Source organism: Fulmarus glacialis, unplaced genomic scaffold (assembly GCF_000690835.1).
Source record: "Fulmarus glacialis isolate BGI_N327 unplaced genomic scaffold, ASM69083v1 scaffold1899, whole genome shotgun sequence".
NCBI classification, from domain to species: Eukaryota; Metazoa; Chordata; class Aves; order Procellariiformes; family Procellariidae; genus Fulmarus; species Fulmarus glacialis.
In genome coordinates, this window is record NW_009235041.1 from 1 (window position 1) to 26,190 (window position 26,190).

General features: G+C 37.7%; 2 protein-coding genes across 2 annotated transcripts in view; one reads left to right on the forward strand and one right to left on the reverse strand.

Annotated features, from left to right (window-relative positions):
* Nucleotides 1-1,898: 1,898 nt before the first annotated feature.
* Nucleotides 1,899-3,839, forward strand: FAM206A (family with sequence similarity 206, member A). Its single transcript, XM_009585834.1, has 5 exons — nt 1,899-1,903; nt 2,549-2,678; nt 3,425-3,501; nt 3,573-3,642; nt 3,711-3,839. The coding sequence occupies exons 1-5, from the start codon at nt 1,899-1,901 to the stop codon at nt 3,837-3,839; spliced, it is 411 nt and encodes a 136-aa protein (XP_009584129.1).
* Nucleotides 3,840-5,071: 1,232 nt separating this feature from the next.
* Nucleotides 5,072-26,190, reverse strand: part of CTNNAL1 (catenin (cadherin-associated protein), alpha-like 1) — a 56,129-nt gene continuing 35,010 nt past the window's right edge. The window contains exons 8-19 of the mRNA XM_009585835.1: nt 25,683-25,769; nt 21,965-22,123; nt 20,251-20,343; nt 19,791-19,941; nt 13,631-13,668; nt 10,302-10,352; nt 10,050-10,204; nt 9,249-9,297; nt 8,382-8,438; nt 8,121-8,240; nt 5,336-5,419; nt 5,072-5,233 (exon numbers count right to left, since the gene is read on the reverse strand). Coding sequence (XP_009584130.1) covers nt 5,072-5,233; nt 5,336-5,419; nt 8,121-8,240; nt 8,382-8,438; nt 9,249-9,297; nt 10,050-10,204; nt 10,302-10,352; nt 13,631-13,668; nt 19,791-19,941; nt 20,251-20,343; nt 21,965-22,123; nt 25,683-25,769 — 1,206 coding nt within the window. The remainder of the gene's footprint in view (nt 5,234-5,335; nt 5,420-8,120; nt 8,241-8,381; nt 8,439-9,248; nt 9,298-10,049; nt 10,205-10,301; nt 10,353-13,630; nt 13,669-19,790; nt 19,942-20,250; nt 20,344-21,964; nt 22,124-25,682; nt 25,770-26,190) is intronic.

A 26,190-nucleotide genomic window follows, 5' to 3' on the forward strand; every position in this document is an offset into this window, starting at 1 on the left:
GCTCCTGCGGGAACGCCTTGAGTGGGACAGGTGCAAAATAGCGGGAGAGCCTATCTTTTTCTGGAAGGTGGGAGGATGGGAGAGTGACAAATCTTAGCCTTGCTATACCCTTCTTTAATTACTACTCTAATAAGAACAGGGGAGCTTGAACTCTTCCCCCCCCCCCGGTATTGCTCAGAAGATTTTTAAAAAGGCCCCTTCAGTGTCTGTAGCGCTGCCCCCCTGCATCCTCTCCCCCTGAAAAGGCCCTTTACATCATCGTCAACAGCAGAAAAGCAACATTTCAAAAGGCTTTTCCATAACGACATTTAGAAGTAGTCTGTTTGACTTGGTTTCTAGGAAATTAATTGGCTCAATTTGAACAAACATTTAGCTTTTTCTGTATACAACTTAATTGCCTTTAATGGTATGTTTGTGTACTACAGACAGTGAATGCAAGATAGGAAATAAGATGTCATACATCACTGTGTTTGCTTTGAAGTAGCTGGATACCCAGTCGTCTGGAGTAAATCAACCCTGTACCTGGTTTGGACTCTAATAACACACGGTACCTTCCCCAGCTCCTGCCCCCCTGCTAAAGCCTGTTCTGACTGCAGGGTGCCTCGGTGGCATCGTCAGCGTTTCAGGGGTGTTTAGTCCCTGAGGGAAGAACAGAACTTAACTATTGTCCACACAAAAATTGGCAGTGCCAGTTGCTCCTGTGTTGAGGGAAGATGAGGAGGCATTTGTTGCTCCTGTTAAGAACTCAGAGTAACGGGAAGGGCGTGCTTGGCGCAGGGCAGAACCATCGCCTCGCTGCAGCCTTCGGAGCTGGGGCTTCTCTCTGGCTGTTTCACGCAGTTCACTTTCTCGTTCTTTGGAAACAGAAACCCGAGTACCTGGGAATAACAGGTATGACAGCAACAGCAAGAAAGGACACCCTCGCATTTGCGCTAAATACTAAATAACTAGTATACTAGACAACTAATAACTAGTCTCAGTTGTCTAATATAAACAACATTTAAATCCTGTTGATATGGGGGAAAGGAAATAAAAATATAAACACTTGTTCAAATGTCTGTAAAGATTATTTTGCTATTTTGAATTCTGAAATATAAGGGCCCTTGGCTTCTACAGCAGCTTAGCCAAATGCTCTATAAAGTATTTTACCATTATTACGTATGGGGCTGTGGCTCAGTTTGCTATTTCTAAGCAGTGTAAAATTTTCTGTCGATTTTTTGTTTTGCCAGGTCTCAGCTCTAATAGATGTCAGCTCAAATAGATGATTTGTCATCTTCCCCTTAGAAAGAGGTTGGGGTCAAGAGGAGGTGGCTTTTCTGGTCCCTTTGAGCTGCTGGGGCACGCTGAAAGCATTCGCCAGGATCCAGCTCCCTCCTGCGGGGAGCTGCGCAGCAAGAGCTCGCAAAGGAGTGCAGGGAGATGGATGCAGCATCCGCAGGGACAGATCTGGTTCTGTGCCATGGTTTTCTGTACAGTTACTGTTCTGTTAATTCTGGTCCTTGCTCTAGGTCTTAAACTCTTCTTAAACTGAATAGCTTCAGCTCTGTTCATTTATTGGCAAGTTCTGGGCTCTCCACGTTTGTGCATTAAGCATGGTTTTAGCCCAGGGATGAAGGTGGGCCTAGTCTCTACAGCTGGGCTTGTCTCAAACTCTCCAGTTTCATGACGAGAAATAACCCTCCTTCAGAAAAAGACAAAATGCAAGCAGCAGATTAACTAAAGCCCAGATCACCGAAGGATTCATCTGCTGTAACTATTCACCACTAATGACCTTTAGCTGTTCTGAGAAACATTGCCTTGTGTTACATTTTCTGACAAAAGCATACTGTGTTTACTTGATCATCTTAAGTGGGTATCTACTTCAGCTATCAGCAGACAAGTGAACCGAGTATGCTCCCATGGGGTACAACAACAGATAGAACAGCTCTAGCTTATTTAAAAGCTGTGGTTCTGTTTAACCAAGAAGTGTACCGCTTTTGATGATCCAGTCTAGTATCTCAAAATAAAGCGCCTTCTGTGGGGGTTGCTTTAGGTCAGAATGCAATTTTCATTTGGTTTGGTATAGCAGATGTCGAGTGAGATGCCCTGAGTCCGATTTGATCCTGTATCTGACATTTTTGTAAGTAAGTGGGGAAACTAAAATTTGTCTCTGATCTACAGCCAACAATTATCCGCCGTTCTCCTCCATTAGCTCAGGTAAATGGTGTTCTAGGTTACCCTGCTCTACCCCCATGCTGCCACCCAGACCTTCCGTCCTTGCTTCCTCCCTGAGCCTGGTAGGTGCCCGTCCTGTGACTCCCGCGGAACGATCAGCTTACCTTCCCTGCTAAGCTGTAGAGGGAAGAATACTGAGCTTTAAAGAGTGAAAGTAAACAACAGCTTTCACAAGACTGGAAGTCCTGCTAGCGTTTCAGACTAGGAGCCCAAATGGAGTAGTCAGTATCAGTTTTAAATCCTACCAGTATAGGCAGAGAAGGTTGTGGAGCTTGCTTAGAGCACCCAAGAGCATGGCTTCTCACAACTACAGTGTAATAATTTCTTTTTGCAGAATCTGTGTCATCACGCTGGCAGAAGCCCATCCTCTTCTTCAAAGTGGAAAAACAATTAAAAGCATTAATTACCAAATCAGTGCCAACTGTAGCAGGCTCCAGAATAAGGTGTCTGGGAAGTCAAAAAGGGTACGGCTTTTTGATTTGGTTAGTTTTCATTTTAATCTCTCACACTGCCTGAGACTTTCTGTCCTTTCTAGGATAGAAACTTACCAAGTTACCTTTGCATTTTATTTTAAAACAGCCCCTCCACAGCTAAAGAATGTAGACTTTCTTGAGAGGTGCCTGTCTAACTGTCCCAGCCAGGGTCTTACAGTGCTCCTACAGCACCGGTGGCTTCCAGTGTTGCTCAAACCAAGGCTAAAAATGCTTTCAGTCATTTTTTTCATAGTGTACAGAGGGACTTAAACATCCCTGAAAAGATAAAAATTTGTTTCTACCAAAATGCTGAGATTTGGAGACTACCGTTTTTCTCAAACAGATCTAGATAGCAGTGGGCTAGTTCAGTGTGTTTCAGGGTGGGTTTTCAAATATGTGTAGTTTAACCTGGTTATACTGAAATCAGTGGTACTGTTTTTCTCCTCTCTTCCCTGATTTTAATCTGATCAAACTACAAGTCTGTTGTTCTGAAAGAAACTTAATGATGACAAAATCTGTAAGCTCTTAACAAGCTTCTATTCGATTTGTGCACAGAACTAAGTTGGCATCTTCCCCTCTGTAGGGAAGCACAGCTATGTGACTTGCAATGACCTGTAACTATCACACTTCCTTGCTTTGTTCTGAGAAGCTTATAAACTTATGTTGCTGATGGTAATACTTGAAAAAGCCCTGTGTAATTAAAAATACATGTATGTTTGTTTTCTTTTCAAATGCAGGGAGCTCAGTTTTTAACAGAACTTGCCCCTCTGTGCAGGATATCTTCATCAGATGGAGAGGAATACACCGTTTATAGGTAAGGTTTTTCCCTTTTTCTTCTTACCTTGACATACCATGCACTTCTACTGAATCGAAACACTTTTGCAGTTGTATACGAGGGCGACTGATAGAAGTGAATGAAAACATTCTTAGCAATCCCGCTATTCTGCAAGAAAAGGTAAGACACTTTCTTGATTTTTATTTTCTAACTTTTATTTCACTGCTAACTTCAGTCTTGCTTTTTAGCCATCAACAGAGGGATACATTGCAGTGGTTCTACCCAAATTTGAAGAAAGCAAGAGTATAACTCAAGGACTTCTGACACAGAAGGAGTATGAGGAAGTTTTGTTGAAACGTCTTAATTCTTCTTCATGAAATTAATTATACAGTTATCATCTGTATTTGATACTAAATAAGCTACTTCTATTGTACACTGTAACTTTCATGGTATGGAAAGTGCCTGTTTTTAAAAGTGGAACTTAAATGCTTGATTCATATAAGAATAAACCAGTTCAAATAGTTTGTATATTAAAATTTGCTTTCTCTTCTTCTTTGAATTCTAGACTACAAGTTTTTAAATAAGCACAGAATGATATGTTGGAGAGTATTTATGTTCCACAGGCAGCTTTGCTTCTGCTCAGTGCAAGCATAATACATACAGAAAAATCGTATGATTTAGCCATCACTTAATTTAGCTAAACTAATACAATATGGAGTTTGACAAAGATGAATTGAAAATAAAAATGCAACAGAAGCCTATGTGCAAAGAGCAGACAAACTTGAAAATATGTATTTCACACCAGGTTGTATTTTCATGGCATACAGAAGTCAAATAATGCCCTTTGTACAGAAGTTTGTCATAATCAGTATCTATTTTCTTAAATTTTAAATGGTACAATGTAAAGTCTACATAATACTTCAGTGGTTCTACATGCAATTCAAATTCTGCTCAGTAAGTTTTAATAAAAAAAGGAAGCAACAACTGCCATCTACCAATAAAGATGGTAAAAGAAAAAGGGTTTGAGTCAAGAGTATTAATCACTTAGAAATACACTTTTGGAAATATGAATCATGTCAACAAGATTAAAATTCAGTGGTACAGCTATTGAAAGAGGTTTTTTTTTCCTGGAACTACTTCATTGCAGGTATAACTCATAACTAAGATAACATTTCAGTGCTTTAGGCCACAGCCTTTCAGACTATATTCCTGATTCTGCTTTATCAATTACATAGACTGAAATAGGCCAGAGATGAGTTTACAGACTTCAGCAGTAGTGTTACATATAGCATATGCAGCACAAGGTTCTTATAAAACGTCTATTAGCAGCATCTTTGGGTTGAAAAATTCATTAAGACATTCATAAGCATTAATTACAAAACCGGTATCCATAGTAAGCATAGGAAAGGCATTCACATTATAAAAATACATAACAATTAGACTAGTTGGTGTTGTAATTGCTAAGTAATGGGACATCTATTAGATGTGACAAAGGTCAATAGTTTTAATTCAAATTCACGTGGTTTGACTTTCCACAAATGAAAGCAATATTGAAAATTCAGCAAGTGTTATTTTCAGATGGGAGTTCCTGCATTTCTAAGTGCTGTAATTACTTGCTCTCTAAAAATGTCATATTTGCTACATGATTTTCTAAAGATTTGATGCCAAATGTCTCGACTCTTCTTTCTGGAGTGCGTGCACTTGTGCCAGTTTGTATTCTGTCTTCTCTCCATGGTGGAGCAGGTTTAAGACAGCCATTTCCTGCTTTATTCTGCATATTAAAAAAAAAGGTTTCTTAAAAAACAAACAAACAAAAAACCCCAACAAAACAAAAAAACCCCTTTAAAATACTGCAGATAAACCAAGTACTCACCTTTCTCAATAATTTACAGCAAAGTGGAAGAAGCTGGCATAACAGAGTCATCACATTCCTTGTTTTCAGAATGCATGCATCAACCTAAACAAGACAAGAGTAGAGTAAGAACACTCATTACTTTTATTAGGCAATTGTTTAATGCATAAGATGATAATCTATTTCAAGCTTGAATAGGTAATATTTGTCCTGCATAAATCCCTTCTAATCAAAAGATTTTGCCTACCTTTTTTGAATTTCTCTATGTAGTATGTGTAAAGCAACAGCATCCCTTCTGTTAACCCAAGACTTGAGCTAGGAAGCAGATGGGAATGACACACATCCCAGGAGAAGGAACTAATAATAATGTAATATTGAACAGTAACATAAGTGTCTTAGAAAGGAGCTCTTACCACCTAAGTATGATTCATCACAGTTCTTCAGAAGGGCAACGAAGCTGGTGAAGGGTCTAGAGACCAAGTCTTATGAGGAGCGGCTGAGGGAACTGGGGCTGTTTAGCCTGGAGAAGAGGAGGCTGAGGGGAGACCTCATCGCGCTCTACAACTACCTGAAAGGAGGTTGTAGCGAGGTGGGGGTTGGTCTCTTCTGCCAAGTAATGGGCGATAGGACAAGAGGAAATGGCCTCAAGTTGCGCCAAGGGAGGTTTAGACTGGACATTAGGAAAAACTTCTTTACTGAAAGAATGGTCAGGCCTTGGAACAGGCTGCCCAGGGAAGTGGTGGAGTCGCCATCTCTGGAAGTATTTAAAAGAGGCGCTTAGGGACATGGTTTAGTGGGCATGGTGGTGTTGGGTTAACGGTTGGACTTGATGATCTTAGAGGTCTTTTCCAACCTTAATGATTCTATGATTCTATGATTCATGTTTTTCCTTTTGTTTTATGTCCGGTCAGCATGATTTAGGAAGCCATGCATCACGTAAGCCTTACCTTGATATGAGTTACACTAAAAGTTAGCTAAATCTTAAAGCATTTGAATTTATGCCTCAAGTCTAATGCTCAGCATAGGTCACAAGTCTGGGCCCTCAACAAACATTAATTTGATAGCCTATTATCACTATGTTGTGATACATCACTTCGTATAAACACACTGGAATTCCCACTTAGCTTAGCTAGAGAGTGTAAAACAAATCAAGCAGTAGCCCTGAGGTGCTCAGTTTGGTTTTGAGTGACTTGGATGCTCTATCCAGTTTCAGACCCTCCTGTAAAATGGAAACATCTTCTCCATAGCTCATTGGAAACAAACATCCAAGTGCATAGAAACGGTCTTGCTCACATTGATCATATTGCTGCTCAGGGATACTTGAAGTTCTTCAAAAAGCCTGCTCTCTATTCCGCGCTAAGGTTTGCAGATCTCCTTCTCGTGGTAACAATGCTGAAATTTTTATGGCAGCTGTATACATATTTACTTATAACAAATATGAATAAACTCACCTACCTACTGAGAAACAAGCATGTGTTTCAGTGAAAGAGTCTTTGGGGTTTCGAATTTGTTACATTTATGTTAAGCATCAATAACAACAGAATAACAATAATTGTTATAGTGTTGGAAATACAAGTTACCTTGATTAATACTTTGATCACTGAAATCCTTTCTTAGTGAGGTACGCTTAATTATAGTTCATATTTCTCTGAATGAAGTTCTAGTGGATTACAGTATTATTACTGTAATCTAGTGGATTACAGTACTATTATATACAGTAGTACTCCATCTCATATTATTCAGCTGAGAATTCTCAGTTGCAGCATGATAAAATTCCAGTATCTCTCTTTATCTAGTGGGCAAGTTGAGGGAGACGTTGACAGAAGTTCTTTGAAAAAAGTTCGCAGCAGTAAAAAACAATATAAAGTAGTGGAAGCCTATGGACACCTTTCCACCTTTGTTTTTTTTTTTTAAGAGCAGTCCAGGAACATCATTGTCTTTGGAAACATTTCTGTAAACTCTTTCACTAGCAGTGAAATCCAAAACCCAAACAATAATTTCGGTACTTTTAGTAATAGGAAGGAAAAAAATCCTATTACTTATTTTACTGATTCTTAGACTCTAAAGATGATAAGCTAAGGGTAGGGAAACTGTTCCTTAAAACATTAGTATCAATGGTATATCTCTGGCCACTGGGCTAGTTATACAAAACTTGGATATCCATGCTCCCTAAAGAAAACATTCATGTAAGCCTGTAGAGCAATACTATCCAAGCTATCCACTGGCAGGCTTCCATGTATGCTGGGCACCAGTGTACCATATTTTCCCTCCTATCAAACTCTCAGCACAAATGAGGGGAGTCAGGTCAAGATAAACTTCACTGAAGCCCTTCTCTGGTAGTGGGGAAAAGAAAAAAAAAAAGGCTAGAAAACAGTAGCACCCATGCTAAAGAAAATCCCTTCCCGAGATAACATAGTGTGGTAAATGGCTTGGATTACAGTTATCAGTGAGGGATGTCCCAATAGACAAAACATTTTCAGAAAGGGGAACAGTTCTTACTGTTCTTCCTCTATACTTCGCACATCAGCTTCTCAAAACATGTTAAGTAAAAAACAGTACTTCAAATTGAAGTAAATTCCTCTTCTACATAACAAACAGCAATGATGACATATTGCACAGCAGAAAAATGTTTGCACAACAGCGTAAAATTTTGTACTTATTCATTTTTATGGTCCTCTGTCAATCCAAGAAGTTCAGCTGTCATGAACTGTTTTCATATTTTAAAGAGGAGCATAAATTAGTAAGTTACTGTATTTCAAAACAAGTTAGGTCTTACTTTCAGGAATATATGTAATTTTTACCTTACCTTTGTAAATGTAGCACTTTTACCCTGAACAGAAGCTTTAGCCGTTATCTGGAGCTGCTTGCACATAGAGATCAGTTTTTCAGCCTCCAACAGAAGCAAAGGTTTGTCATCATCATGTACCTGAAATGTGTTTCAGGAAGACAAAACCACTCTGTGTTAAAGACTCCGATATTAAGTTAACGGAGAAGACAGCACAACCAGCTTTTAAGCAGTATCACTAGTGTCATAAGCTGAACGGCTATTTTAGAGGTCATACATCACCTGATCAGAAAAAGCATGAAGAGCTGAAGCAAGCTTTGTGCCCTCTGCCGCAAAAATCTAAAAAGGGGGAGAAAGCATGTAACAAAATGAACCAGAATGAAAGATGAGGCTCTTTTTCCTTGTTAAGAAATAGTATGCTATAAAGTAAAAAGGTAGCAGGAAATATTTGTGATAGTTGTATACATTTATAATTAGCAAGTCAGCAGTTTGCAGTGACTTCTGAAATAACAAGCTACACTACAAATTGCCATTCTCCCAGATAAGCAAAGTTTAAGCGCTTTCCCTTTACATATAAAAAAACCTGACTTCCAATTATTTTTCGCACTGTAGCAGCTCACAAGAGTTTTGTGGGTAGATTACTCCTGCCATGTTTGTTTATTGTCTTGACAAAGGTAACCAGTCTCCTCTTAAACACAGGCATGTATTGGAAATATCATGCCACATTCCTTCATTTGGCCCCTTGTCTTTTGTTTGTATTATTCAAATTTTTACGTCTTCTTTCTTTCCCATGAAAATACTGCTGCTCAGACTAGGATGGGGTATCCGTTAACACTATCAGGGACTGACCTAAGTGACACAATGAATACTGCTAATGCACTGAAGTCCACTGTATTTGCCATAATGCCAGTTTGCTATTCCTACTCCTAACTGGAATCTGTCAGTTTAATGAATGCTGTCTTAAGCTACTACGGGAACACTGAAAAGTTAGCTTTCAGAAGGTAACGTACCAGAGTTAGGCTGCTTAAAAGCTACAGTTGCCAGTCAATTCATGGTACACTATACTTATGTGTAAGGAATCAGAGAGTTAAGTTCCAATTTGTTCTTCACTCAGAGTGCCTAACTCCTATTTTGTTAAAAATATATTACCTCTGCTTGATGAAATAAATCTTGAGTAGTTTTCAGAAGTCCTTCTCCTCTGTGGGAAATAATGAAAGCAGAATATATGCCGTGTACAGACTGCAGATTATTTTGCCTGCTACTTGCATATAATATAAATTTAGTATCTCTCTCTCTCACCCCCATTCACACCACTGAACTGTAAAATATCACTCTTTTAGAAGATACTATGCATAACAATAACTTACTACAGGAACTGCATTTCAAGATATTATATAAACACCTCAGTGGCTAGAGCACTATTGGGAAATTAGCAGTGGTTCAGTTCTCATCAGCTGAACAAGAACAGAAATCCATGTCTCTGGCATACTGAGTACTATTGGACTAGTAGGTAAGAAAAAATCTCAAGTCTTATAAAAAAAACCCCCTACATTCTTTAAATAAGAAAGCTGACATTGCATGGGCAAGTTTCAGAAGAACACCTTTCAGTACAGCAAAGATCAGTAATTCTAATCTACTGTTATATACCTGTGCTTTAACTCCCTTAATTTTGAAAGTATTTATGAACATGCTTCTTAAAATGTTTTCCGTAACCAAGAGATATTTAAACAGCTGTTCTGCAACAAAACAGATGTTTAGCACTTTAAAAACCTCCTAATTTTATTATTAAACAGCTTAGAAATTTACAGGAATTTATAAAGTGTAAGGATAGAAATTAAAATTCCTTTCTGAATGTGTCCCAATTATTAGTCTGAAAATGAAATTGTCTTATTTCTTATAAGCACTGTTAATGCTCTTCCCACCAAAACACGCTGCATACAGTGTAATTACCTGGTAAATAAATACATGGAGTAGGCCATACTTGACATGCCTTGTCCATGTTGCACGATCTCATTCTCCTGATCCTCCCACTTCTCTGTCTCAGAATCCACATCAGATGTGAGCAGATGCAACTCTAATCCGAGCTTTGCAATTTTTGCCTGTTCCTGTAAATGGTAACCATATTTATGGCACTTGAAAACACATTCTTCAGACAAGATTTAAAAAAAAAGAAGTTTTTTTACTAAAATGATGGCATCTTACCTCAGTGTCTAGTTTGACTGGCTTTAATGCTTTCAGATTTGCATTATGCTTCTGTTTCAAACAAAAAATAGTATTTTTAAATAAAAGGAATTAGTAATCATTTTACTAACAAATCATAAGAGATGGCTCTATACTCAAGAGGCAGACTTTGCAGCAGAGTTCCAGTGGTTCAGACAAACTTCTCAGTAGAAGCTGAGAACCTGTTCTGATCTGGTTATCCTCCTGCAATGGCATGTGCAAACAGGGTCTGTGCCTACAGACACCCTAAAGTTTCAAGGAAAAGACCTCTTCCACAGTTCTCAGACTCCACTTCCTCAAGCAGTACCACCTCTTCCCCCCACCCTCTAAATCCTCAGTAATACTTAGGACTAATAAACAGTCTTAATCAAGTACTACTGCACTGATTTTTGCATCAAAGATGATACTGATATAACAGGGACTTGGAAGTTGATTTAGCTAGTAGTGAGCTGATCTAGGGTACAACCCATGTAAATGCTAGTGTGACGATGTAGCTCATTACTCTGTGTCACTTTGTTGAAGTAGCTGGAAACAAACACTGACACTTTGATCTTTTTATGGGTTTCCTTCTTTTATTTAAGTCATGAACTACCTGAAACACCAGTCTGGCTGGAAGCCAAATATTGGCTCAGATTAAACTTGGTACTGATGTGAGTGGGCTATCTGATAAGGCAGAGCTTGCCAACTGCATAACACATATACACAGTAATACATGATTTGTTTCAAATCAATTTGCATGTAAAGAGCAGCAGTTCCTGGCTTTAACTTCATGTGCTGGTGCTGTCACTGTGCAAAGACAGCAAAAACTAACAGACATGGGAGCCACAGTCCACATTCAGAAACTGCACTGGAGTACAGAGGAATGGAAAGTACAAAGTTGGTGTCATAACTTGGAGAGGTGTGAGCCACTGGAGGAGGTTGGATGATAAGAGTGCACGACTAAGATCCTTGTCTGAGAATCTGAAAAGAGCTGCTACTCATTAGTGGGAGTACTTGGGCAAATTAAGCTCAGTGATGCCTGCAGGGGAAAAAAAAAGCACTATTCATTGTGAACAGCACCAGAAATAAGCTCCAGATGCGGTCTCCATCTCTCACTTCAAGAGTTTGAGAAAAAATAAAGTACTACTATTGAAGTTCCTACTGCAATTTGCTGCTCAGTTTAGCTTTCATGCCATTTCTCGCTTCCGATCCCAAAATTTTTAAATATTCTGAATCTTATGAATGTCCACCCAAATCAGACACTGTAATTCTGCCTATGTATTAGAAATGCTGATCTCATATCAAAAGATTTAGCAAAAAGTGTAAGAACTGATACTCCTAATTGTCATTTAAGTTTGACCATATTGCATACTAGAGATGCAATTCAAGAAATGCTGATTTTAAGGCAGAGTCTTAAAACAAGAAAGGAACACAAAGCCAAACTAGATTTGTGTGTAAACACAAACTTTGGGCTACAAGGTATGGCAAATATTTAAGCTGCTGAGTGAAGGGTATTCAAGAAAAAACAGCACTCTAGCACAGGTAAGTTTTTTCTATCCACAAATAACTAAAAAAACCTCAGAATGTTTGTCAGATATGTAATTTTCTCCATTCTAGTGTTCACTCACACTATCTGAATAGGAGAATTGGTAAAAATCAGATAAGCAGTTATTCTGCTAGAAAACATGATTTGATACCCAATACTATAGAGAAAAATATACCTGTGCATTAAGCACACACATGAATCATCACTGCTGCTCTGTCCTCAACTATGGCATGGTCTAGGATGCCACTCATTACCAGCAAACAGTACAGTCACAATTAAACAGGTGTAACAAAATATGTAATCTAATTAGATCGACAGGAACAGTGTGGCTTCTGTGCAGGGACAGTGTGGGCAGTAGCCAGGCACAGCAGACCTCTGTGATGGCAGTAGGGAGAGAAGGAGGAGTACGGAGAGCCACAGCACTGGGAAGAGAGGCAGTTCCAAAGGTTAGTGCATCAGTTAGGCAAAGAAATTACTCTGTGAAGAAACTCTGTTGTCTTATGGATGTAATCTACATTTCCTGTCTACTTCCAAACTGTGTATTAATCATAACTCCCCCAAATCTACGCATCTTGCAAAATTTAAAAGAAGGCAGCAACCTTTCAAATAGTAACAAAGCAGAACTGTTTAAATCCTGGGAATAAAGTTTTTATTGAAAGTATTTTTAAAAGACATATGAATCAATAAGTGGGAATCTGACTTAGAACATTTCTTCTTTACATCATGGCTGAAGTCCAGCAGCTATGTAGCTTAGTCAAACCGGTGAGGGACAAAAACCCTATCAAAAGTCACTGAACCAATCTGTTTTTCAGCCTCAATATTTAGTTCCATAACTGTGAAATTCACCCATGCTCACCCAGCCTAACATTATATTCTATTTAAACCTGCAGATTGGATTTACAATTTATGACCTTTTATCTTTTCATTAAGGGTCAGAAGTAGCATATTGTGTTTGAAGTCACAGAATTGCACAACAGGAGACATGAAGACGGGATCATTTCACACCCAAATTCCTCAACACTACAGGTTAAGGAAAGAAAGCAAGGAGAGAAAGAAACAAGCTAGACCTTACTGTACCTTCTGAGATCATTCTTCCCCTTCTTCCTACCCATGAAAAGATTCGGTATGTAGCAAGCGAATCAAATGACTGATGACGTGATACTAACAAGGTTTAAGAGGTTTCCTAACACACAGATGCTCTCAGAAACAATGCAATACCATTATAATCAGCTAAGTATATTAATTACCTCACAACTAAACCTGGACATTTGGTATAGCTTTTTTCTCTGCATTAAAAACATTTACGATCAAAGAAGGAAACAAGAAGCCGTTATTTGAAGAGCCTACAACAGGCTTGAACATGTCCATTTGTTCCAAATAGGTCAACTCAGGCAACAACGTCAAAAAAAAAAAAAAATCAGATTATCAAGACTTATTTTCAGTGTGTTGCAGCGTATTCTTACTGTTTTAATAGTAACAGTGCATTTTTTATTATATAGCGTGACAGCTGAGTACGTAGTAAAATATGTCACACTAATGAACAGGAATTAAAGCTCATGTACAATCAAAGTGATTAAAGCATATTATGTAACTAGTTACCCTAGTTTTCAGTATGTTTGTTATTCATTTAATAAACTGACGAAGTTTGATATTTTACTGTCAGCCATCCAGTCAGGATGCATGTTACCAAGCTATTGCTATGACCTCATCAAGGTGAGACATGGAAAGAAGTCAATTAGTTAATAGCAGATATAAAGTAAATACAACAATCCCAAAAGCAACTTACCCCTGGTCTGGGCAGTGATAGGTAGACACGCTTCTCTCCTACAAGGAACACACACATTTACATGGAAATTTGTATGCAGATTTTAATCAATGGGATCACATGCCTTACTTCATCCTTCCTTAAGTTGCAGTACTATAAAAGCAAATTACTTACCTGTAAGTTTTGAATATTGCAGAAGATTCCCTCTCTGTCTCATGCTTCCAGAGCGAGACAAGCCAAGAACTCTGCACTGTTCAGATTTTAGGTCTCAGCAACTGGCAGTTAAGAAAGCTCCTCTGAACAGTTTCCCTCAGTAAGATTTCTAGTCCCCTGCATACAACGCACAAGCGAGTAAAGAAGCTCTCCAATGACTGAGTAGCTATCGCTACATGCATTCATTTTGTTGCAAAGTACAGAACATACAATAGTAGTTCCACGTAAGGCTTTTCTTGGCATGGGTTGGATTGTCTAAAATTTGGAGTAGGCAATGCCACTAGTGAGAAATACCTAGGCAGGTTTTTCTAAGTAATGCCAATAAACCCCTCATGTTGTACGGTACTGTACGTATCCCATGTGCACTGTATCTTATGAAGAAAAAAGTTCGATAGCATTTTACACACTTATTGAATTATTTCTTATATCCCCAAGAGCCTCAGATATTCCAAGTCTGAGAAAAACAAATGGAGGGAAAAAAAAAAAACAACAACTTTTAGGTGTTATCTAAAAGTGGATAAGAAGAGTTTATTGGCAACAGGAAACAGTGCCCGGGCTAACAGCCTAGGGTTAGAGCTCCAGTTACCAGAAGACTTAATTATCTATGAAGACTTACATTTATTACAATAGATTCAGGAGAGGAAAGTCTGCTAAACAAAATTAAAATAAAATACATTAAAAACTTAAGCGCTACTGAAAAATATATTTTACCTGAAGAACCAAAGGGCTACTATAATGGATATCAGTACCAGGTTTGCATAGAGATGATGCATCTTGACAGCCAAAGGACAAGCAACAAACCCCCCTACAACTGCTATTTCCTCCTCTTGTATCAGCTCCTAGAGAAATTCCATTCTGAGTCCTCAGAATGGAAGACAGTTCTCTTGTGCATTCGAGATTTTTTGAAAGTATGCTCTTTATCTCCTGACACCACAGAAAGATCATGAGCTCTGTGTCTAGGCAACTGACTCCTGAAAAACAAATTTTAGTAAGTTGACAAGTGTCCCTCAACCCTCTTGATAAGTATGAAGAATGAAATTCTTCCTTTCTAAGATCACCTCCTCCTTCCCCTACCCAGTTTTGCGAAAGATGAAATGAGCTATCAGGGCACAAGCTGCCTAACTATTTTTTTCAGAGCGCAGAGTTATTCAGATATTAATTGCCCAAACATGCATCCAAACAAGATTTCTCACTGAAGACTGATACAAATTATGAGAAGTGATTTACAACATCCTATGTATCAAAACATCATAAAGGCCATGTAAAAAAGCGTGTGAGACATACCAAGAACAAAAGCTAACTTGTAAGTTTAAAATGCTGTAGCATAAAAGATCTCCTTGGTGCTATGTAAAAACCTGTTGTGCCATGTTAAAAAAAAAATTCAAACACAGAAAGCTTTGACATAACAAATGAAATCCAAATGCATACTGAGAGGACACACTACTCACACACAGAAGGTAGGCATTCAGAATTACAGAAACCAAATGGAAAGAGGTGGTAAACAGAAATTAAAAAAAAATTGTTTTTGCTTTTCAAGCAATTCCCATTATTTGGCTTTGCAAGGCTTAGTTGCTCACCATATTCAGAAAAAGGAAGGATCTCACTATTTATTTCTTGGAACATTTAAAAAAAACCCCAAAGAACCCAAAAAATACACACACAAAAAACCCACCTCAGCGGACCCACAGATACCAGACCTTTCAAAAGCGCATATCAACTCAGGCCAGAGATAATCCTACTACATCAGAAAATACTTAATCACATCAGTATAATCACAAAATTATTATTTGATTCCATTAACAAAATACACATCTATAGTTTTTCAGGTACTTAATTTCCTCAGTTTGCACAGTCAGATCTTGCTATAATAGCAAAAGGCTTTTCGCCATATTATGATCTTCCTTTTATTTATTCGAGTCTGCCTTTGTCTTTCCTGATGTGTTTTCTCTAATACGTTTTTCCTTTTTTATTTTTTTCATTTAAAATTAATTTTTATTAGTTCATTCTGTTTGTCTTCCAATTTTACACTTTCCAGCAGTTCCAGTCATGTTTTTCCCTCCAAAACGTCTCTATTTCAACTTCTAAATCCTGCTTTTGATCTCACTTCTTATCTGACAGTAGGATGGCTGCATCCCTGCTTCACCCTTCTTTCTAGAACTCTAATTTCTGAATTGTGAAATTCTGATCTGTATCCCCTACTGATCAACTACGGCCCTCCCAAATCCTCATGGTCATTTAACTCCTCTCAAATCAAGTGGGCAAAACAAGAGGAGAGCAGAAAATGAAATTATCTTCATAAATCATTCTCTCACTTCTGACCAAGTTACAAGGGAGCAACCAGGGGATTATTCACATTCTTCTCCAGCATGTTGAAGCCCGAAAGTTAGGGGAAAAAAAAAAGAGATTGGCTGACATCCAACAGATGGGATCAATGAGAGGTACTTTTGTTAGGTGATTCATCTTAAAGTGCAAGAGCTTCAAAGTTAGGTATCTAACCTAAACTAGTAATTCTGAGAACAAACCGATCCCTCCACAGGCTGAACCAAATCTCCCAGCTGACAGGAGCCACCCTCTAGAGATCCCAGCACTCTCCTCGGCCCAGACCAGCCACGCCACGTTTCAAAAACCAACATTGTGCAGAATGGGCCTCCTCACCGTTGGATTAAAAAGTGGTTTAGGATTAAGCAGAAGGCGGCCAACTCTACCTCAACTTTACAGCTCTGCATAGCACAGAGACATTTTCAAAGTAAACAGGAGGGTTACTGGGCTGTGGTGTGCTCAGCAACCTCCACCACCCCTACATGCACGCACACCCCCCTCCCCAAGACAAGCCCATTTCAATTTGGGCATGATCTGGTGCGATTACATCAAAATTGAGTAAAATACTGCTTCATTTCCAAGCTAAATCTGGCTCTCTATCCATGTGAGTTTTGAACCTCAGTATGAGAAATACCTAATTTGCTGATATGAAAAAAACTCTGGATAAGGAGTTATGCAATTGCTCATAAAAATAAAGAAATGAGTATAAACAATGTGAATCTAGTGTAATCAGAAAAATGCTTCTTTTATTTGATGTGTCCAGCACATTTAGTCACCATTCAATTTTTGCCTCTAAAGTTGTATTCTGAACTCTCCAACAAAACCAAACATTCAAATTGGTAGTACAAAAATACAAGTTTTTAAACTGAGGAGGAAAAAAAAAATATACCTTCTTACTGTAACTCTATCTTTTGTTACACACAATCACAATTCTACTAGGAATAAAGCACTTGTTACATTTTAGTCTGTAAAATAAAGACACTTTTACCAACCTCAACATTAGGATAAGTATCATGAGCTACAAGAAGAATAAAACCTTATAAAATATTGTGAAACTTCATTGTGTTTGGAGGCAAAAGTTTTGTGAATGCCACTCTTATAAACTCTTAGAAAACAAATATTTTAGTTTAATTTATTCACTGGGTCATCAGTCATGTTTTCTAGGAGAAAAAAAATGTTGAAAATAGCAAGGTAACTTCAGAGTATTTTCTGAAAGCAAAAAGGGGGGGGGTGTTTGGGTGAGATTTTTTTCGTTTCTTTTTTTTGACAAGGGTCACTCCAAAGTCCAACAAGAGAAAACAAGCAAACAAAAAGAGATTAGCCCACAATACAGAGGAAAACTTTGTAGAACATGGGTGGATATAAGAGACCAAATGATTTCTAAGGAGGTAACTGACAGTTAATATGAAACAATCCAGATTCAGAGAGAAGTCCCTTGCTAGGCTGGGCCACGAGACAAGGAAAATGGAGACATGATTTCTTAAGCATCGTTTTGGCAATGCAAGACCTAATGCACCCAAGGCCATATAAAGAATACAAGCTACACTTACTATCTTACCAATGGTGGTATCAGAACACTTTATGCTGAAAGACAGACTGAGGAAACAAGAGACACTAACAAGAACAGACTCATCTGGCTATGCCCAACAGGAGAAGATGGTCTCCACTGCACCCAGGCCCATACATGCTATAGCCTCCAACATGCTCAGCAGCACCTACCGGTTCTCTTCTCTCTCCATCAAGCAATGACATTGGGTTGCCTTGCGAAATGATGCTTTAAAGAAAATCGAAAGTACCACTTGTGGAAAATATGTTATCTGCTGTCAACAGCCACAAGAGAAGAGAAAGTTACTAACTACAGGAGAGGCTGGGAATCTGCCGCAACACTTCAAGAACTATTTGTTTGGAGAGCCAAGTATATGCATTGCTGTGGCTGCATGATTCTCATCCTATTATTTTTAAATACAGTAATATATATATGTATACACACACACATAATATATAAATATACAAAAAGGTTATCATTCAACCCTGCTAGACCATTGTATGAATATGAAAAAAAATCAGATACTACATGATCAGCCCTGCAAGTTCCAAATTTTTTGTAACACATTAATATTAAGAATAATACCATATTTTAAGTTGCATTATATAAAATTTAATGCTATGTTTAAAGAAAGTCAGTATGTCCTTGGCTCCCAAAACAAACAAAAAGCCCACTGAAAGTTAAAAGGCCCATAAACAGGATCTGCGATTGCTACACGTCTTTATATGGCATTCCAGTCCAAGGTGGAAGAACAAGTAGGGTAACAATCATGAATTTCTCAAACACCTCCAATTCCCAATAACCTGCGCTACACGCAATTATTGTAAACCCACTCAGAATTTCAATATATGTTTTCCTTTTATAGGTCTTCAGGCTCAGACACACATTCATCCAACAACCAGCAGCAACAATTTTAAGATCTTACTGCCCTGTGGTTCGTTGCTTACTGTCCTCACAATGAAGTTGGCAGAAGAGAACTGCTTACACAAAAACCTGATCAAGTACAGAAAGTTAAACTGACAAAATAAACTCTAAAAATGAAAAAAAGTCTCACATTAATAGCAAGATGAAGTATTGAATCATCGATAAAGTGTCATCTAACCTGAATAAGGATTTACTTTTTCTGTATCTTAGATACAAAAAAATGAAGTCCCTGTATTTAACTAAATCTAAACTTTTAAACCTGAGTGATTTTCTTAAAAATACAAGACATTCAGTATTATTATATATTACATTCTATCTGTGTGCAATTATACCTTAAAGACTGAAACAAACACGTAGCTGCAAGAAGTATGACAGGCTACACTAAAGACATCATCTGAAAAAAAATTAAGTTAAATAAAAATGAAAAACAAAATGGCTTCCATTTTTAAGGTAAATTACCCTATGCTAAAAGTAAACAGAATTTTTTTCTTAGGATTCCCAGTTTTTCTTCTACATGTTGTACAAATACCAATAAACTTACCAACCAGAGAAAATATCCCATGATTGTGCAGAGTCGTCAGAGATTCCATCCAGGAGAAAGGACAGCAGTTTAAAAATCAAATAACTACATTCACTACATTATGAAGTGAATACAAGGCAAGCTGACAGTATAGAATATATAAGTGTATATATATTTTTTTCAGAAATACAGGAAACAAATTAAACATGTCACACAATTCAAGTTATATCTTGATTGTCATGAACTGATATGTCCTAGACAAACCAAAAGCTGGGATGAAAGACCTACACCCCTAATATATGGACACTGCTGGCGAAGAGCTGTGTCAAATACTTTTGTGTCCTTTGAACAGTTCCATTTGATTTTGCTGGAACTAATCACAGTGCAGAAAGTTAAACATACCTAATTTTACACAAATCAGGCCTTTAAATTCTTGGCTGTTTTTCTTTGGAAAAAAACCAATAAGCACCCTAATTTGACATCTATACAAAACCAATATATTTGTGTATTGCAACCTAGATTCTACATTGCCATATGGGATGTGGGACTGTTTATTGCACTCTTCTCTTAAGAAAACAGTATTTCCTAAATCACACTTAAAATTCTTAGACTACATGTTTTGAAAAAGACATTTTTCTATTTCTACAGAGCATTCTTACCTCTTCTTCCTTCAAACACATCATTGATTTCTCTTAACAACGTAGACATGTCACTCAGTTGAGACTCCCAGGCCTCACAGAACACCTCAAGATTTTCTTTTGCAATCTTGCTAGATGGATGTAATGCCAGTGTTTCTGCAGCAGAGATTATCTGGACAGAGAACAAAATATTTGCTACTGAAAGTCCTAGTACATAGTGTTGCACATGAATTCACAAATGCCTTCACAGGCAAAACACAAAATTGAACTGCTACTATTATGTCTTTGTAGCATATTCATCTGACATTTGCAGGCTTGATGATCTTCCTTGTGCATTCTTTTAGCTACCGCCCAATGTTAAAGTGTAACTCTTTCTTAGAACTGCTTTGAACAGTTCAGCACTAGGTCCCCAAAAACTTCATACAAGTAATTTTTACTGATTTATGCCCAGTAGAAGTGACCAGATAAAAGCTAAGCATACCTGTGGGCCAGTGACCTGAAAGGTATCTTCTGCATGTATGCAAGTAATCTCGAGGGGCTCAGTTCCAGAAACATGCCTCAATAAGCGACACATCTAAATATTTTTTATAAATTTAAGAGATAAAAGAATGGTAAAAAAATATGCTTTCATTAGTAGTGAGAAAAGGTGCACGTGCACAAACACACACACACAAAGTTATTGATCGTTCTTTCAGAAACTTACTGGGGACCACACAGCTGGGTGTTTCTCAGGGAGCATTTACAATAAAAACAGGGCTAAATTCCAACTTGGAATGTGTAGAAAAATCACCAAGAGAAAGAAAAGTCTTAATAAATAAAAATAAAACAACAACAATTTCACATATTTGTGACTGAATAAACCTGAAAGTAATCAGACACCTACGGAACTTGGAAAAATTGTAGCATAACTGACTTACTCAGCAATTAGCAACTATGTGTAAAATTTAGGCTTTCATCAGCCAGGGGACTGAATTATCTTTGAGCAAATCAGTGTCAAATTAATTTAGGGAAGAAATACTGTTTCCTTTCACAGTAAGCAAAATGTAGTCATCTTTTCTTTCTTTTTTTTTTTTTTTAAATAAGATTAAGAGTGAACTTTGGTCTGAGAAGGAACATCGAAGTTTTCAGATCAAAAGGAGAATCTGTAAGACAGAGACAGCACATATGAAACTGACTGCACTGTCAATCATCAGAAATGGCTATAAGGCATTTGTTCACATACAAACACTATCTAACCTCATGGTTATGCCTGAAAAAAAACCAAAGTGTCTCACTGGAACACAGTCACAGAAAAAGGAGACATTAAAGCTGAAATTAAAATTCCACAGCATTGATTTCCCAGTCCCGGAAGTTCAAGGGTATTGCTTCTGCATATTCATACTTCTGGGATGAATCTTCAAGCCCCGTACGATATCAGAATTTTTTAGAAATTAATGAGTATTAGATGCCATGCAAGTATAGCTGCTGGCATCACCATGTTCCAGATCAAAGTGATGTATTTTTGTATGTCTCCTACTGGTACAGTTACTTCTGCTTGTCTGCCAGACGAGAGAGCAACAAGGTATACATGGCAGATATCCTCTCCACAGGCACTCCTAAGAGCCATGATCTCTCACTAGTCTTGGAAGTCCTATTTGTTCACATGTGTGAATACTACCGTACAAAACCATGAATGTATTAGTACATGAAACATACACACTGCTTTTCACGAAGGAGAAAAGATTTTCAGAGGCCCTCTTGACTGACAAAAACTACACAAGATCTTCAAAACAGTCAAGTTCATTGCATTAAGAAACTTAACCTTACATTCCCAGCATTCTTAAAATGTGTCTTTGGATTTAGCTGTCGTTGGACGCCCACTGCTTGAAAGAAAAAGGCTATCATCTCTACTTGGATCTAGAAACCTATTTTTTAATGAATATTTTAGTCCCAGCATATACATACAGATTGAGTCTAGATCCACAAGGAGAATTGGGTATGACTGTACATCCCTTCTACAACAACTGTATGCCACAGTGATACCTCTGGCTCAAACCCTACCAAGAACAATACAAAATTCAACAGTATACTAGCAAAATAAAATAAAATAAGAATTACAAAAATACAGACCAAAGTCTTCCTAAAGAACAGATTAAGACAAATCCGGCCACTCATTTTCTAAGTGCCTTACAAAATGAAAGCAGCCATGAGCTCACCTCAACAAGTTGTTCTTTCTGCTCTGATAGCTTGCAAGTATACTCTGCTACAGCTTCAAGATTTCCTTCTACTCCTGTGATTTTTAATGCTTTGAGAACTGTATGATCCATATGGTATTTTAGCAGATCTGCTGCCAAAGATGTTGCTGCACTGTGGACCTTGAGTAGCATTAAAAGAAGAAGGAGAGATAAACCTTGGAAGGAAAAAAAAATTCATCCAGTACCAAGTCAAATAAACTTAAAGAGACAGATTGATTTTTCGAAGAAGCAGAAAATTTACTGCCATGAAAGCTCATACACAGCCTGTATATTATCTGGGGCTTTAATTCTTCAATTACTATTCAAAGTACAAAGATAAAATCCACTGCACTCCAAAAAAAAAAAACCCACAACAAAATATGGACAGAAACAAAAGAGCAGCTGGGTAAAATGAGGACATGAAGTTATCACACTGCTGCTTTCCGATAGTGTTTCAGCTGGGAAAAAACAGGTGCATGAATTTCTCAGGCACGAAGTTCAGCAAAAGCATGGCACAATGGCCACTCTACTTCTCATGAAGAACACATACTAAACTGTGTGAATCAGACTGAAGCCACACAGCATTTCAGCTTATAATATATCAGAAATTGAATTCCTATGAATAAATTGAATTCTCAGTGATGCAAAGAAAAGCTTGAATATAATCAGCTTGTGACATAGCCTTAGAAAACTAAAAAGCATCTTTTCTGCAAGGAGACTGAAGCCAGAGATGGGTCTTGGAGAAGTCTCAAACACTCTCCATACACACCCAACAAGCAGTGAGAAGCTTCCCCTTGAAACACATGCCTAAATCCAGACACACTTTCAGACCCATGGACCTGCTGAAATTGTGCTGTGAAGGACTCTGCTTGACAACAGCTATCAGCGACAGCTGCTGCTAGTTCTAGTGACTAGTCATAGGAAGCTTACCTATGCCCTGTAATCAGCCCCATTTTAAAAACATAGGTAAAACCAAAAGAGCAACCTCTTTAGAAATAGCACAGCATTCTTACGCTAAGACTATTATAAGTCTTGTAATATTACACTCACTTTGCTGGACTGCACTGAATATACAACAAACTTGGCTGTTCAAGAAGAAAGTTATTTTTCAAGTTCTTATGAATGCAGTGAGCTTGAAATTGTGACACTGATGGGCCTTGACTCTGTAGAGAAGAGGATGTTTACTAGAACGTATTACAAAATACATTGGATTTTTTTATTCCACTAGACTACCTATTTTTACCCCCTTTCCCTGGCAGTACCTGTGCAGTCCAGAATTAAGGTGGGTTTTTTTGTTGTTGTTTCTTTGGGGTTTTGTTTGTTTGTTTGTTTGTTTTTTAAATTTCATGCAAGAAACCTGAACCGTTGCCTCAAAACCTGCTGTGACTGTTTTTTAAAGGAAAAAAAAAAGCTATGACAACCTGTTATAAACTATTTATATAGCGTTGCTCGCATGCCATTAAAAATTAGCACAAACCACTAATCTCAGAAATGAAGTCAGCTCTGAAGAAAGGATATCTGCAAAGCTTGTAATGTTAGAGTAGGAACTGGCAAGTCTCATTTATATATAGGCTACATAGACATTACCTTTTCATTAGAGATTCTTTTCATCCTGATCTGAAAAAGAAATTTACTTCTACTTAATGCTGTCTCTGATCATTAGTAGGAAAAATCATGTCAAGGAAGGAACATACCTTTTGTTTCTTCCATAAAATGACAGAGATGGGAAAGAACTACTTTTAACAAGGCTGTCTTGTGTTCCGAGCCACCCAGGTTCTCAAAAACATTTTAATTAGAGTCACAATACTTAAATTTCACCAGTAGAGATCCTGGTTGCTGACTGATACACTGCAGCACCCGAAGTCAGACTGACAGGACAGTCTTCCTCAGCCATGTACAGAAGCATGGCTACTCTGGGACCAATCCAATCACTACATAGAGAACAAGGAAAATGACATAATACTCTAAATTTACTTCTACGAGTAGCACGAATTCTGTGCATTTTTAAAAAGCTCTTGCTAAGCAAGCTTTCGTACTCTACAGGTCACCAGAGCAAGTTATACAGAACTTAGGATTTGTTAGTTTAGAGATCCACACCCACTCAATTTGCTTCACAATTTCTAAAGCAGTGTGCTATGTTTTCACCTGCATTGCTTTTAATATGGGGCTACATCACAGGGCACACGTAACCCACTATTTTGTATTTTATGCCACCTCTGTTAGCTGGTTTACAGAAGGTCATTTTCTATTATTGTCACCTGACAAAATTCTTTAACTTAAGTGTGGTAAATGTGTGGTTTTTGTTGCATGATGTTTTCATGAATAGAAACCCGTGGGCAGGACAATATGGCAAGATTTACATTTATGGAGCTGCAAGAAAGTACAAGATATTAATGATTTCTTCCACATACTATATTCCAGCCACCTTTATCTTGATGATCTATGCAATTACATAGCCGCATCCTATTTTGACTGGGAACCCTTCCTCCTCATTCAGCACACAGGAGCGATGTTACTCCAAAAGGATGATCTTACAGTTAAAGCAGCTGAATGTCACTCTGGAAAAGCTCTGCTACTGACTTCCTACATAATGGTGACCAAAGAAAAAACTATTAATCAAAGTGCACAAATTATGTATCCTCCATTTTCTGGGAGCCCAACACACTGCCTGACAGCAGAAGCGCAAAGCACAAAGCAACTGAAATAGATTCAAAGCACTGTTCAAATCTTCAGGACAGCTGCAGGAAATTATAATCCAGAAGACAAAATTCCTCATTTTGACTCTACTAAAAAATATGCAGCGTGAGTTTTTGAGCAATCAAGGTTTTCCAGTTACAGCAGCTGAGAGCTCAGTCTAAGCAAGTTTACCATACTTCTCTAACATCTTTGCACTGCTCTGTAGCCTAGTATTGAAACCCTCACTGTCCTTAGTCTTCATTTCTCCATCTGTTTAAAGGACAATAATATGAAACAGTTGAAAAGATACCTGAATGCTTTGCAAATATTTTGGAAGCTGCCAGAAACCAGTAATTCTGTATTTGGCTCAAATCTGTGGAACAGACAAGGCAGCAATGCTATCCGTTAACAGGGGGGGAAGAACCCTGGATCAGCAAGTGCAATCCCTCCCATGTACCAAATGAGGCAGCTATCTTGTATGTGTATGTAAGTTGACACCCAGCATGCTTACATTCAGGAAAAGAATGACTTACAACAGGCACATACACAGTTGCCAATTGCCTAGAAAAATATCTGAGTATAAGGCACTGTCATAACACATTTCTGCTATAGAAATCAATAGAACAGGTTAAGTACAAACAAATAGCAAATGTAATTTATTCCTTTAAGCACACACTACAAGAAAAAGTATTTAAAACAGTGATGCATGCATCCCCATGGAAAGTTTAGCCTTTACATTTAAAGTAATGATTATATACATAGTACTTATTTCCAAACATTTATTTATTTTTTTATTGTTGTCAGAGTTAGCAAAGAGCCTAGGTATACAACAGATTTCTAATCAATTCTAAGTAAGGACACAGAAGATGCATACTAGCTCCCTGATGTAATTCTGATTTAGCTACTCTTGCCCATAAATAGATACTAGCCTTTTTGGGTACAGGATCCTATTTTACAACTTCACATACAACAAGTAAGAAATTCAAGCTTTTATTCAGTTTATGCTTGCTTAAACTAGACTTACCTCTCTTTTAAGTTCATTCATGCACTGGCATGTTTTTAAAATGGCTACCTCCAAGTCTTCCATGAGATCCTTTGTCTTCTGGTTTTGCTACAAGCCACAGAAAGCAACCGACAAAACATTACATAAAAAACCCAGCAAATCGCACCTTCACATCATGTGTCATTACTTCAAGTTGCTTTAGAAGACAGCCTTTTCTTTCTAGATGTAATGTTTTAATTTGCACATCCTGTGTATATTCTACTTGAAAAATTCTTTTACAGAAACATTTATCACCAAATCAAATCTAAAAATAATAGTGATGCAAGCTAATTGACTGTTTCTGTTCAACAGAAATTTATTTCTAAACCTCACTGAGTTTTTTTCAGGAAAAGGGTTTCCTTAGGCTTTACAACTTCCAAAAATCTTCTGTCTAAACATCCTAAAGTAGAGCAACAGTTTAAGGCTTTTTTTTTTTTTTAAATATAAACACCCTTTTAAAATAAAGTGGCACCTAAAATGTTGTACCAAA